Source organism: Nilaparvata lugens, chromosome 3 (genome assembly GCF_014356525.2).
Source record: "Nilaparvata lugens isolate BPH chromosome 3, ASM1435652v1, whole genome shotgun sequence".
Taxonomy (NCBI): domain Eukaryota; kingdom Metazoa; phylum Arthropoda; class Insecta; order Hemiptera; family Delphacidae; genus Nilaparvata; species Nilaparvata lugens.
Window position 1 is genome coordinate 87033763 of NC_052506.1, and position 15583 is coordinate 87049345.

General features: G+C 33.7%; 1 protein-coding gene across 9 annotated transcripts in view; it reads right to left on the reverse strand.

Moving 5' to 3' along the window:
- LOC111054844 (pleckstrin homology domain-containing family G member 5) overlaps positions 1-15583 on the reverse strand; it is a 322094-nt gene that overhangs the window by 235002 nt on the left and 71509 nt on the right. For all 9 annotated transcript variants that reach the window (XR_005570947.1, XR_005570946.1, XM_039424915.1 and 6 more), the window contains exon 4: positions 4160-4223. Coding sequence is in view for 7 of the 9 variants with exons in the window: in XM_039424915.1 (XP_039280849.1) it covers positions 4160-4223 (64 nt within the window). In the remaining 2 variants the exon portion in view is untranslated. The remainder of the gene's footprint in view (positions 1-4159; positions 4224-15583) is intronic.

Below are 15583 nucleotides of genomic sequence, written 5' to 3' on the forward strand. Positions count from 1 at the left end.
AGCTGATTGTAGAACAAATAAACATATGATTCTCATTACAGCAAACTATACTGTAATAAAATCATATGTTTTCTTTACAGTCGAATATGTTTCCTAGTTCCGAATTTGGAACAGCAAAGCTGCCGCCTTTTAGCGCTCCAGGTGGATGTTTTGTCAACTACAATCAAGAAATTCCTGATTCAAAACTTGTAAACTAGGTTATGTTTATAAAATGCTTGTAGTAATGTCAGCACAAGCAGGTAATGTTTTCTGTTTCTGAATTATTCTTTTCCAGATTATTATGACAATAAATAGTGTAAGTTACTTGGACGTGGATGTCTTTTGCAGTGCCTGAATGAAATTCATTCATGAACATCATTCTCGCCTGCAAAACGGCCCTTCCCGTCCTTGTGACTTAAGATACTATTATATGTTGCGCATTTACGGCGAAACGCGGTAATAGATTTTCATGAAATTTGACAGGTATGTTCCTTTTTAAATTGCGCGTCGACGTATATAAAAGGTTTTTGGAAATTTTGCGTTTCAAGGATAATATATTAAAGGAAAAAGGAGCCTCCTTCATACGTCAATATTAGAGTGAAAAACAGACTATAGAAATTATTCATCATAAATCAGCTGTCGAGTTGACTATAAATTGCATGCCATGACGCATGCGATTCAATATCTCGATGTAATTGAATGAAAAAGACTAAGAAATTGTCAAAAAACCACTGATTTATTGATAATTAGAAAGACCGGTTTCGGTTATTACACCATTGTCAATCTCTGATAAACATCAGAGCTCTGATGGTGTAATAACCGAAACCGGTCTTTCTAATTATCAATAAATCAGTGGTTTTTTGACAATTTCTTAGTCTTTTTCATTCAATATGAATAATTACCACAATATCAACTTTTCAACTACACAAAAAGTGAAAAATCTCAATGTAACTTGGTAAAAAATTAGCAGCTGTGTAGACTATAAATTGCATGCCTCATTGAATGCAATTTTTATGCACTATTAAATAGGATGCAAAGAACTTATAACAGCTCGTCTGGGCGCCTAGATGTCTTCTGGTTTTCTCGCGCTAAATTCCGGAAAGCGTTATATTATAATTAAATTTTGTGTAAGCATGATCTGATCAAATAAATAGTTAGTGTATCAGTGTGGATGTGTTTATGGTTTGGGACGTCGTTATAACTGCGCGAGGTCTACTGTTCACAGAACTACTAGTAGGTTTATGATATAAAAATTCGATTGCACTAGGTCTCATCCCTGGGAAAACTCGCTGAAGGACATTGAAAGGATAACAATTATTCATCCTTGGAAAAACTGATGATAATTCCGTCGTCTGTTGAAACAGAAGATGCGTTGCCTGTGTGGGAGAGAGACAGAATTATTTCCAGCTGTGTAATCAATCAGCGAGAAATATTATCTAGCTAGACAATTTAATCGACTTGATCAACATAATCTCATTTTTTGATATGACATGATAATCTTCCATAACTAGAGTATATCATAATTTTCAAAGTTGATCATTATTTGACAATTTTAAGTGATTGGTGAATGTTATTTTGTTATTCAATTTGGTTTGTATATAATCTAAATTATATATTTTTTTGTTTTCAAATGTTTGAACTGAAAATTGAAACTGAATTCAAGTGTATGGAACATGACCTACTTTCTGAACTATTTACAGTGTATAAATTAAAATTCGGGGAAGAAACAGTTTTGGGCTGTGCCTGTTATTCCTTCCCCAATCATTTTAAAAAATTGTGTTCGGTTTATCAATAGTCAATAAATAAATAACGAGCGAAGCTCGGAGCCCAGATATTTATTTTTAACGCTAGAACCTAAGTTGAATTTTGTATTGTTAAACACATGAATAAAGGAAACTGAATTTCAATAAACATCCACCTCATTATCCACTCAATACCCACATGTGGGCATCGCCCTTAGCAAAATAAATATAGTGGGCCTCACCCTGAGCAAAAAAAATATCTTGAAGAGGTTGTGTTACGTGAAACGCGGACTCTGACAGAAAGAACTTAATGATTTTAGTTTAATGAAGCTGTAAAAGTTTTGTTATCCTCAGCAACGTCAAGAAGCTGTTCGACGAGAGAAAATCTCGAGATGTTTTCTCCTTAATCAATTCGCAGTGCATGGAAGGGAGTACACTACACAGTACTCAGTAACGTAATTGTGGAAAGGATTCGATCTAATCTGTTAAGGGGAAAGCTCTTAGAGGATGTGGTTCAGTACTTCTGCAGTGAAGTGAGAGACGAATCTCAGCATCCAGATGTCACACGTTCCCAAGATCAATGCTTTACGCCAGCTACTACCATTCCATCCTGGTTCGAAATAAATCATCCTTGCAAGGCTGACATGTGGCAGCCGCGAATGCATACATGTATTCTCAACTGAAATCCACCACTGGAATCACACTACACGCCAATCATGACAGTGTGCATGCAGTGCACAGTGCAGTCAACTGCAAATGCCTACACCATCTTGAAATTATCATAATCTCATGATAGATAATCACAGGAAAGCCTGGAGACTATAGTGATGTCCACGTTATAATGGCAGTGGAGAAAGATAGGAGAAAAACGTTGCCGATCCTCTGTTTTGTCAATGCCTTCTATAGACGGTAGCTGGTAAAGGTTTATTGATATAATATCTGTTCATTCTCGTTTAAAATAATCAATTAAGCAAGCAATTATTTATTTTTCAACAATTTCATAATGAATTTTGCCTTCTATAGACGGTAGCTGGTAAAGGTTTATTGATGTAATATCAACTGTTCATGCTCGTTTAAAATAATCAATGATGTGTTATTAAGAAAGTAATTATACTTTTCAACAATTTCATAATGAATTTTCATAATTAGGATGAAATATTTTGTCAATTAATTATTGATTCTACATTGTTAAAAGAGGATCTATCAACAGAGCAAAGCAAGAAAGAGATAGCGCTATTCGATTTGTTGAATGATAGACAAGGATAGCAATACCATTGCTAATCAAACACTGCCATTATAACGTGCTGTAACTCGAATATTTTAAATGTAAACACCCATTGTGGGGTACATCATTTCAGAGGCCTTTTTAAAACAATAAAGATGGCATCAATTTAAATGTTCTTTGATACTTGTATCCAAAATTGCAGCTGATTGAAGTTTTAACTTTTAGAGAAATAATTGATAAAGTTCAATCAGCCACCATTCTGGATACAAGTATCGAAGGAAATTTTTATCGATGCCATTTTTCTTGTTTTTAAAAGGCCTTTTGAATGATGTACCACACAATGGGTGTTCACATTTAAAATATTCGAGTTACAACCCCTAAGTCACCCTCTTATGAGGGGTTGAAATTCAGTTGTACGTCATAAGGTAGAGTATTTGACCAATAACTTATCCTGAAAGTTACAGTATCACATCATCTACAACATTTCATTGTCTCCATTTTATTGAAGGGTTCCCCTACATATGAATCACTCTGTATAACATCTATTCATGCTAATACTGAATACCTTCTGTTTATCAGAATAATTAAGAATATATTATTTTATTATGTTCGAGATAATTGTTGGGTTTCAACTTGATTACTACCATATACGTTTAACGCTAAAGGACAAGATGTATACGACAGGACAAGTGTGTTGAAAATATGTGTATGCACATGCTCGTCATGTATGTTGTGTGATCAGTGATAGGTTTCAAAGAAAGAACAGCTGTTTGACAGCAGCTTGTAACATGAAATGAAGAACCAATATCAATAAATGAACCGATGGAGAATTACAAATTATAATGATACAAGAAGGCCTCAAAAAAGAAATCAACAACAAAAAATCGAAAATACAAAAACCTAACATCAAAAATTTTTGTTCGCTGTGATGACACACCAATGTGGGACAACATGTGGTTACACTTATGTTCAACTCACTTGTCCTGTCGTTAGTGGCCACCCTTATAGGATTGCATGAAGGCATTTATCTCAATGTGTTTCATTCCGGGTTTGAACCAAAAGAAGATCTATCTCCATTAAAAATGAAATGATCTATACTTGCTTTAGAAATACGGATGTGATTATTAAAATATTGAGGTTGAAGATTAAAGATCAGACGTTGAAATGTGTGAATAGAGATGATTAGAGAAGGTATAATTTAGGTTTCACTCACCGACGCAATTTCACTGGTTCTCTCGCAGTGTGGAGTGCCTCGACTGATGCGGGTTTCGTCACAACTGTGGACACAAAATATATTCAATATTATTTACTTGATTAGCACTTTTTGATAATTTAACTTTGATGGCAAATTTAAACTATTATTATGTTGATAAAATGGATAATGAATAAATTTCTTCTACAACAAATTATTCTTGAATTGACTTTGTTTTCAAGGTAATTAACATCACGGGAAATGAATAGATGAATACAAAGGACTTGGAAATTTGAAATTCTAAGGGAACTGGAACAATTAATGGTTAGTGGAAGGATCATACGTGGAATTGTTATGAACAATAATGCGTTGAGAACATCACAGAGAAGCGCACTAATTTTTTTAGAAACCAACTTTCTGTTCTACACTGATTAATACTTTGATCAAAAACAAAGTCAGTATCTTATGCTGCGTTTATACCAATGTTATTAACAAAATGTTAATAACTTAATCCTTATACATTCTATTAGATTGAACGGAACTTGACAAACACATATTTTCATCAGGTGTATGATAGATAAGCTATGTTCAATCTAATAGAATCTATAAGGATTGGGTTATTAACATTTTGTTAATAACTTTGGTGTAAACGCAGCTTTAATAACATCTTATGTTGAGATATCAGTATCAAAGATATGTGAGTTTTATCACATCTCAAGTTATGCAATTTCAAGTTGAGCACATTTACTAATCTTTAACGCAGGAACAAAGAAACAAAGATTTTCATTCACAATTATAGGCTGCTGAAACAAGATGTTTCTAATACGAAAACACGCTAGTGAATATCCAATCAAATTTATTCAATTCAACTAAACAATAATCTATCGGATTTTATAACAATTAGAGCACGTGGGTGTGTAGCATTTGATATTCATGTGCTTTTCCATGATACTAGATAATTATATTCGCCAACGAAAGAAAGTCTTTTAATCTCGGGGTGTGGATCATGGAAATAACATTAATTTAATATTCATGTGTTTTTCATCTTACTAGATAATTATATTCCCCAACGAAAGAAACCCTTTTATCTCGTGAAAAGACTCGTCCATCAATATTGAACCAGGCTGAAGGCAGAGACTTGTTTTGTTCGTGCTGACTCAGCAATTCACTCGTCGAGCAAAGGAAACAAGCGATTGTGAATCAGTTCAGTTTCTTGATTGGAGGAAATTGCGGAGTAGGGGAAGTGGACCAACGTTGCCGGAACTACGAATTGGTTCCCGTTAGAAGTTCACTGTTCTGGTTCTGCTCGGCAATGATAATGTTTCTCTCAGTTGTCATCAGCAATAGGAATGGACAAATGAGAATGTCTCACACATACAGACCATACAGTTTCAGATCCTATAGTGAAGTCCACGTTATAATGGCAGTGTTTGATTAGCATTAAACGTACATGGTAGTAAACAAGTTGAAACCCAACAATTTCTCGAACATAAATAATACAATTATTTATTCTCAATTATTCTGATGAACAGTAGGTATTTAGTATTATCATGAATAAATATTATACAGTGAGGTCCACGTTATAATGGCAGTGTTTGATTTGCAATGGTATTGCTATCCTTGTCTATCATTCAATAAAACGGATAGCGCTATCTCTTTCTCGCTTTGTTATGTTGCCAGATCGACTTTTAACAATATAGAATTAATAATTAATTAACAAAATATTTCATCTTAATTATTAAAACTCATTATGGAATTATTGAAAAATATAATTTCTTGCTTGATAGAATATAATTGAGATTATTTTAAACAAGAATGAACAGTTAATATTACATCAATAAACCTGTATTAGCTACCGTCTATAGAGGGCATTAACAAGACAGAGGATCAGCAACGATTTTCTCCTATCTTTTTCCACTGCCATTATAACGTGGACCTCACTATAGCTCTGAATCTAGTTTATTCACTAAACACAGAAATGCAATCTGATAAAAATTAAAACATTCTTGAAAATGGAATTCGAATCAATCGAAAGTTCCAAAACGAAACAGTGGAAAACAAGTTTTTAAAACTGGAGAAAATTATCATCAACTAACAATAATGAAAGAAATGCGATCATTCAAACTTTTGTTATTTAACATTGCCACATTCGATAATTTTATTCAGTTTCAAAAACTTGCTTTTCCACTGTTTCGTTTTGATAAGAATTGAACATTCTTGAAAATGGAATTCAAATCAATCGAAAGTTCCTGAACGAAACAGTGGAAAAGCAAGTTTTTAAAACTGTATAATATTATCATCAACCAACAATAATGAAAAAATGCAATCATTCAAACTTATGTTATGTAACATTGCCAAATTCGATAATTTTATTCAGTTTTAAAAACTTGCATTTCCACTGTTTCGTTTTGGATCTTTCGATTGATTAATTCCATTTTCAAGGATGTTTCAATTCTTATTGAATTCGCAATATAGGCATATCTTTGTTGAAGTAGGAAGTAATGTTGTTTTGCGTTGATGATGCATACCTTGTAAATTTGTGTTTATATCTGAAAAAGTTTCAATCTACTACAGTGAGGTCCTCGTTATAATGGTGGTGCAGAACGGTGCACCATTTTTTCTCACCCTTCATAAGAGTGTAGAGATTGATGATCAAATAGAGTTTGAATGTTCACCTCGCTGGGTCAGAGAGAAAAGTGAGGAGTGGGTTGCTGAGTTCAATCCCTCGTTGATGGTTGGAGTTTGATTGGAGAAAGTCTTCTGTGACAATTATCTCTTTGTTTTTTACTATTCCTTGAAAATGTATGTTTAATTATTTCCTCTCATTACTATTTTTATCTCTCTCTCTTTTCAAAATGACTTCTGTATAATCGTAGAAACATTTTTTTTCATTTCATTTTTCCATTTTGTTATTTGCTGTGTTTATTTTTTCTGCTATCTAAAATTGTGTTTAAATTTTGTGTAATGTATGTTTTTCAGAAAGACTTTTCGTAAAAACTTCTCATTTCTTTCAATATATGTATCAAATATTGAATTTTCAATTGTTTTACTTGTATTATGTGTTAAGAGAGCAATAAATATATATCATATGTCATATATATCTCATATGTATCTCAAATAAATAAATAATGACAGTATTTGAATAACATTTGTGTTGCTATCCTTGTAATTTGACAAAGCTGAAAGCGCTATCTTTTCTAGCTCTGCAGCGTTGCCAGATCGTTTTTAAACAATGTGGAAATATAATTAATTAACAAAATATTCAATCTCAATTATAACATTTATTATTTAATCATGAAAAAATATTTTTTGTTGACGAATGAGATATAATTGATTATCTTAAACAAGTATATTACATCGGATATACCGGTATTAGCTACTCTCTATAGATGGCAGTGGCAAGGCAGAGGCTCGGCAACGCTGTTCTCCTATCTTTCTCCACTGTCATTATAACGTGGACCTCACTATAGTTTAGTTCCATCATCAGTATCATGTTGTCGCTCTACTTCGATTTTCACCAAATGAGCAAATGTTCATTTCTACAGTGAAAAGAGATAATATATTCAGTGATTCGTTTTTTGTTGTCTGATTGTATCAGAGGCCAAATTTCATCGACAACTCTCAGTACGATACGAGAATAGTTTTTTGCCATACGGATTTTTTTGTGAATTTCAGCTCCTGAAACAGAATTCGACCACAAAAAACAAACACTTTTCATCATCATCGATGCTTTTCATTGCTTGCATCATTTTCATTGGATGTTTTTCTTTGGTGCAAATAGAAAGTAGAGCCCCCATGATTGAATTGATTAATTACCTTCATTAAAGGCGGAGTTAGGACTCCCCTCTGCCACACAACCCTTGAATAATGATGGAAATATACTAGAACTGAACTAGAATAGAAGAAAATCTGGTGTGGCGCACTCACGAACTTTCCTTGCCGTTATGAAAATTGATAACCTGACGCTAGTGTTCACGCGCATCTCAAGTTTACTATTCAAAGATCAGAGCCAGCTGTTCAAGGAACAATGTTCAAGGAACAATCCTGCTTGTGACAGGACGATAACGCTGGAGACACACGAGGTCTGCTATCTCTTCATTGAGAATGATTTAATACAATCAACAGTTGCCAACAGTCTGCAATTGAATAATCACATTTTCTCGAATTTCGAGCTTATTTTCAATTTTAGGTGAAAATGTTACTGAACATTAATTGTAGAGATTTTCATGCTCAATCTTTTCACCTGAATGTTTTTGTTTTAATTGTATTTGAAGCCTGATAATTGGGAATCTAAAATCAAACTTTGCATAGATGGGGTGGAGCTCCTGAAATTTTACCGATATGGGACTTGTGGCAGTTGATAGAGCTTATCAATAGCTATTTTAAGTATGAATTTGAACAAAATCGTTGAAGCCTTTTTCGAGAAAATCGCGAAAACCCCTGTTTTTGACAACATTTTCGCCATTTTAGCCGCCATCTTGAATTGCATTTGATCGAAATTGTTCGTGTCGGATCCTTATATTGTAAGGACTTCAAGTTCCAAATTTCAAGTCATTCCGTTAATAATTGGGAGATTAGATATCGTGTACACACACACACACACACACACACACACACACACACACACACACCACACACACACACACACACATACACACACACACACACACACACACACACACACAGACCAATAATCATGAGAGAAACATATAGAAATATAACTTGAAACATATAGAAATTTAGAAATTGGGACCCCTTAATTTTTTTCGGAAAGCAATACTTCCCTTACCTATGGTAATAGGGCAAGGAAAGTGAAAATATTATAGCAGCTTGAAACATGCACAGATATAAATGAACAAAGCATACACCATCGACGCAAAACAACAGTACTGCCAACATAAACAAAAGTATACCTATATTATGGATAGTGATTACCCTCGTAGGTCTGAACATTTACATCCAATATCGAATTATTGACTTTGTGATTCTATTGCTGGTGAACTTATTATACCGTGTTCTGATTCGCTTGCTTTGATCATGAATCGAATTACATTATTTGCTGCAATGTGATGTTCTATTGGAATCATCTTCATGATTTACAAATCTAGATTTTCTCCCCTGGAAGGCAAAATTATTGACATGACTAGGTAGCTTTGACTAAAGCCACATATCTAACTGAGTCTATTTAGTTTGCAGTTGACTGTTTACTTAGTCTATGCTAAAGCACAAAGAACCATATATAACAATGAGTCACGATTAAAAGTTTCCCCCAGATATAAAATGTTAATAATATCCTATAATGTAAAGTGCTTTTCTAAGTACAATTTCCATATCTCTATTATTTACCATCATCATCATCTTACGTACAAGGATTAGGTTAATGCCTGTTCCGACTTACAAACAGCTTATTAATATCTATATTTCAATTACAAAATTACGCTATAATTTATACAAGTAGTGTATTTATTGCCATCTCTTCCGTGGCCTACCAATAGATCTTTTCCCTGCCGGTTTATAGTTCTGTAGAGGAAGCCTTTCTGCCGGCATTCTTTCCACATGGTCTTTCCACTGCTTCCGGTATTGTGTGACTTTTTCCAACAAGCTGTAAATTCCTAGCTCTGCTCGGATATCATCGTTTCTGATGTGGTCCCTTCTATCGCAGCCCTTGGTTCTCCGGAGGAATCGCATCTCCGCCGCCTGCACTCTACCCACTAGGGGTTTAGTTGTAACCCACGACTCGCTTCCATAGAGGAGGACTGGAGCAGCCATTATTCTATAAAATTTCATTATAGTTTCTCTCCGTGCTTGCTTCCCCAAGATTCTGCTAATATTGCCACATACCACTTGAAATTTTCCAATCTTTTTCTCGATATCCAAATCTTCACTATAACTGATGTCGCATCCTAATTATGTATATTTCGACACTTGTTCCAGAACTTTGTTGTCAATCACAATTTTTGACCGGGTCTATTATTTACTCTACAATAATTTCAACAATAACCCATATTATTTACTCATCAACAATTTAAACCCATAATATTCCGTGAGTTATATATTTCATTAGAATGCATTTCTCATTGACTTTATGGAGGAATTCTTACACAAACGGTAGTATTGAACATTTTGCAAGAGACTATGAATGTTTTCAACTGTGAAGATAACATAAATTATTGATTCATTAAATAATGTTATGTCACACCAGGCCAGACATGACAAAAAATGTACTGCGTTTAAAAAAAATGTGGAGATGCATCAGGTCTCATCTCCTCCAATGCTAAAATCCTTTCCATTCGGTCGGAGCGGTCATTATCTCCGTTCGTGTCCGGCTTGGTGTGAAATCACCCTAATTCATTCCAGAAATATTTACATAAAGTGCATAGGTAACATCAATAGCACTCACAGGAAAAAATCGAAGTGAGTGGTTGAAAAGTATTAGGTACCGTACGCAATTTGAATACAGATTAGGATTGAAGTGTGAAGCTTTAACCGTAAGCCTCTGAGTGGAGAATCAATGACAATTTGCGAAACAGGGTTTTGCAGATGGAGTAGTACCATGATTATACTGGCCATCCAACATTTTTTCACACGATAAAGTTTGAAAAAAATTTATGCGAAAATAACGTTTGAACAACAGTGTACCTTTTGAACAAGAGTGTTCCTTTTAGTGATTCGGAGACTGAGCATCAATAGAAACCATGAGCAACAACATAATGTACTCAGGTGAGAAGTAATAATTTTCTCATGATTTCGTTTTGATGGAAATAAAAAAAATCAATATAAATCAATAAATATCAATATAAATCGATATAAATATCAGTGGTTTCATATTACAATATCTGGGCACCGAGCTTCGCTCGTTATTTATTTATTGACTTTTGATAAACCGAACACAATTCTTTGAAATGATTGGGGAAGTACTAACAGGCACAGCCCAAAACTGTTTCTTTCCCGAATTTTGATTTATACACTATAAATAGTCCACAAAGTAGGTTATGTTCCATACACTTGAATTCAGGTTCAATTTTCTGTTCAAACATTTGAAAACAAAAAAAATATAATTATAAATATAGATTATAAACAAACCAAATTGAATAACAAAATAACAATCACTAATCACTTGAAATTGTCAAATTTGAAAATCATGATATACTCTTGTTTAGGAGGATTATCATGTCATATCAACAAATCAGATCATGTCATTGACAATTATTACAAATCACAATTGTAATAAATATACTATGATTGGGAGAAGACAACAGGCATAGCCCATTATGTTGATCAAATCGATTAAATTGTCTAGCTAGATAAAATTTCTCGCTGATTGATTATGATTACACAGCTGGAAATAATTCTGCCTCTCTCCCACACAGGCACACTCATCTTCTGTTATCGAGAGACGACGAAACTATCATCTGTTTTCCAAGGATGAATTATTTTTTTAATATCGTTCAGCAAGTTTTCCAAAGAATGAGACCTAGTGCAATCGAATTTTTATATCAAAAACCTACTATGTTCCAAATTTCGTAAAATCGTTAGAGCCGTTTTCGAGATCCGTGAAACATAAATAACCAGATATAAAAATAACCAGATGTATAAATGCAGAAATTGCTCGTTTAATATAATAGGATAATACTGAAATTGAGTTTGTAAAGTACCAACAGTTTAAACTGTAACTATACTTGTACTTTCATTCACGACTGCTGTTCTGCACAAAGTTAAGGAATTAACATCCTCAACATCATTAGAAAACGCATTCACTGCTCTCCCTACAACGAAAACTTCACCAGTTTCAAAACTCGACCACTCTCTTGTCCTTTCTAATACCTTCTGGCCAAAAACTTCATATAATCTGATTCTTCGCCCTGAAAACTTATAATGACACTTGGCAAGTGGTGAAACTCCCATTTATAGGCTTCAGCAACCACTAATTAATATATATTTAAGAAGCATTACAACAAAGATGATGAATGCACAGCAATGGTTCCAAATTTTCTTAAATAACTCAATATTATTCGTTACAAGTGGTAATTGAGTGTAATATTTCTAATCAATTTATTGATTCAATCCATCTAAATTCAAAATTTATAGTTTTCTTGTTTATTTTGGACTAAAATTTGGATAAAAATTGTACAGGTGAAATTTTAACCTTATCTTGGACTTTGTCATCACCTATAAATTTGGAAGAAAAATAGCACAAGGACTACCTTTATTTTATCTACCAATGCTATTTTATTAGTGTCATTTGCATTGTAAATAAATAAATAAAATATTGGATTAAATTTAAATAAATGTTCGAAAAAAAAATTATTACGGTAGTAAATCTGTGTTGATTTTGCTACATAAGGTAAGAGATAACTTTATTTATGTAATGTCATAATAATAACCAACTTTTAACTACTCATGATTCAAGTAACTAACCTCAGTTTGATTTCTAATTGAATTTCAAGGATGATCAGTCTATTACAATATTATCAATCCACCTTATAATCTACTAGCTCGACTTTGGAAATGGTGAATTGCAGTGGAAATATGTTTGAGCATTGATAAATAAAGTCTCAAAAATAATTAATAATTGAAAATGAAGGAAACATTAAATTGGCTACTCTAAAATCATTTTTCTAGCAGATTTTCTGAGAACTAATTTTGAAACACCTACCATTTGTTTAGAATTACTTGCTTTATTAGAAACATAGTTGTTTGTAGATTTTATAACTAAATCTGAAATCTACTCATCTATCAACATCCTTCCGTCTCATCACCACGCTCAAGCCTGGAGCTAGCTCATGTGGGAACCACGCTCAGCAAACGAAATAATAGAATGCTTGCGTATATTTTTGAGAGTCGACTGAGAAAAGTCAAATTACATATTATAATGATGAGAGTGATCATGAGATTATCAATCATGATTTGGTGAAATATTTTTATTTGATTTGTTTTCCAAGTCATCTAGATTCTTAATTTCTGATATTTATACATTTCAAACTCAAAATTGTACAGAAATATTACGAAGTGATCGTTCAAGCTTGTCTGGTGATCTATATGCCAATATTGAGTAGTAATCCACTGCTTTAACAGCTTTGTCATTAAAGATGAAAAGGTAACTTCCGAGCTCAGAAACTAGCCCTTAGATTCTCTATTCCCTGAGAAATCATTTATTACAAAATCCATGATATTTGTGAATATTCAAATTCTTGACATCCACTTCAATCGGAACTGGTATACAATGTATATCAGTATACTATATTATACTATACAGTATACTATACTTAGAGTATACTATACATAGGCCTATATGAGATATGAGACGTACCTCAGGGTATGAAACAAGCGATTTCAAATATATATTATCACTCAAAATACGAATATTCTGAACACACATTAGCATCATACATTGACTCCAAAAATGCTTTCAAATTTAAAATCATAATCATGCTACTAAGTTATTGCTGCTCAAATTTATTTTTCATGTATAACCGGACAAAACCTACCTACAAAATCTATCAACTAATGTATAAATAGATAAATAATGTTTACATGTGAAAATGTGATAAAATGCAAATTCAATATGCTTAGAAATCCACCAATTCGGAAAGCACACCAATCTCCCAAATCTTCGTAGATCGGAATCGAATTAATTCGGGACGAAGTCGGAAGCTGCGGCATAATAATGATTCTCATCTGTGGGCGACAAGCCATGATGGAATTCGAGATCCTTTAATGGAAGCGCGGACAGAAGAGTGACTCCGAAGGGAGCGGAGCCCCCGGCCCAAACTCGAAATAGCTTTTCTAAAATCGACCACTGTTTACGGTCAGCACAGTGGATCGATCGAAATAATGTTTACAATGAATGAAAACGGATGGCACCAACCGGAATGTCGACCGTCATTCAACAACACTGATGATAAGTGGCGAAGAGCAGTCTGTTGTTGGGTTAATAATAATTATTATTGTGGCAACGACAGCCAACAAACAACGGTACTCGTGCGGCCGCCGTGAAAAACACTAATACAGTATCACACTATACAATTCACCTCCAATAACAATCAAAATTTGAAATTGAAACCTGAGATTGGTTTCATTTCCAATCCTTCGATTACCAACATTACTCTTCCTACACTATAGTGAGGTCCACGTTATAATGACAGTATTTGATCAACTTTGGTTTTGCTATCCTTGTCTATCATTTGACAAAGCCGGTGGTAATATCCTTTTCTAGGTCCACAACGATGACAATTATGTTTTTGACAGTGTAGAAATATAATCAATTAATGCAGAAAATCGGCATCGCTATTCTTCTATCTTCATCCACTGCCATTATAAGATGGACCACACTATAGTTCTACAAATTGGTTTTTATTTGAATTTATCCATTCAATTCCACCACTAGATTTCTCTCCAATATAGATTCAGTATTTTTGATGCGCAATCATTTCACAAATTTATTTACTGAGCATAGAATGAATAAAAGAGGAAAATAAATCATGCAATGGAATAGAATTAACTTTGTCAACTGTCTCGATATTGTGAAATAGCTTTTTGATATATTTTTACTTTCCTTGCCCTATTACCATAGGTAAGGAAAGTATTGCTTTCCAAAAAATTTAAGGTACCCTAATTTCATGTTTTCTATACGTTTCAAGGTACCCTGAGTCCAAAAACATGTTTTTGTGTGTGTGTGTGTGTGTGTGTGTGTGTGTGTGTGTGTGTGTATGTGTGTGTGTGTGTCTGTGAACACGATAACTCCATTCCTAATTAACCGATTGACTTGAAATTTTAAACTTAAGGTCCTTATACCATGAGGATCCGACAATAAGGAACTCAATAAAATTCAATTCAAAATGGCGGAAAAAATGGTGGATAATGACTAAAAAACCATGTTTTTAATGGTTTTCTCGAAAACGGCTCTAATAATTTTCTTCAAAGTTATACCCTAGATTGCTAGCTATTCATAAGCCCTATCAACTGACATGAGTCTCATTGCAGGAAAATTGCAGGAGCTCCGTAATATTCTTGAGAAAAATGGCAGATTATTACTAAAAAACCATGTTTTTCACGGTTTACTCGAAAACGGCTTCAATAATTTTCTTCAAATTTATACCATGGATAGCTATTCATAAGCCCTATCAACTGACTTGAGTCTCATTTCTGGGAAAATTACAGGAGCTCCGTAATATTCTTGAGAAAAATGGCAGATTATTACTAAAAAACCATGTTTTTCACGATTTTCTCAAAAATGACTGGACCGATTCATTTCAAATTCGTACCCTGTATTTATCAGCTCTATCAACTGGCATGAGTCTCTTTCCTGGGAAACTAATGGGGGGTCCACCCCATCCTTGAGAAATGGACTTTGTGAACTCCTTCTCGTGCATGAAATAGGTAGGTAGAGCAGTTTATAAAAAGAACACATAGTCGAGATATTTCATCTGTAGAACAGCTGTTTTG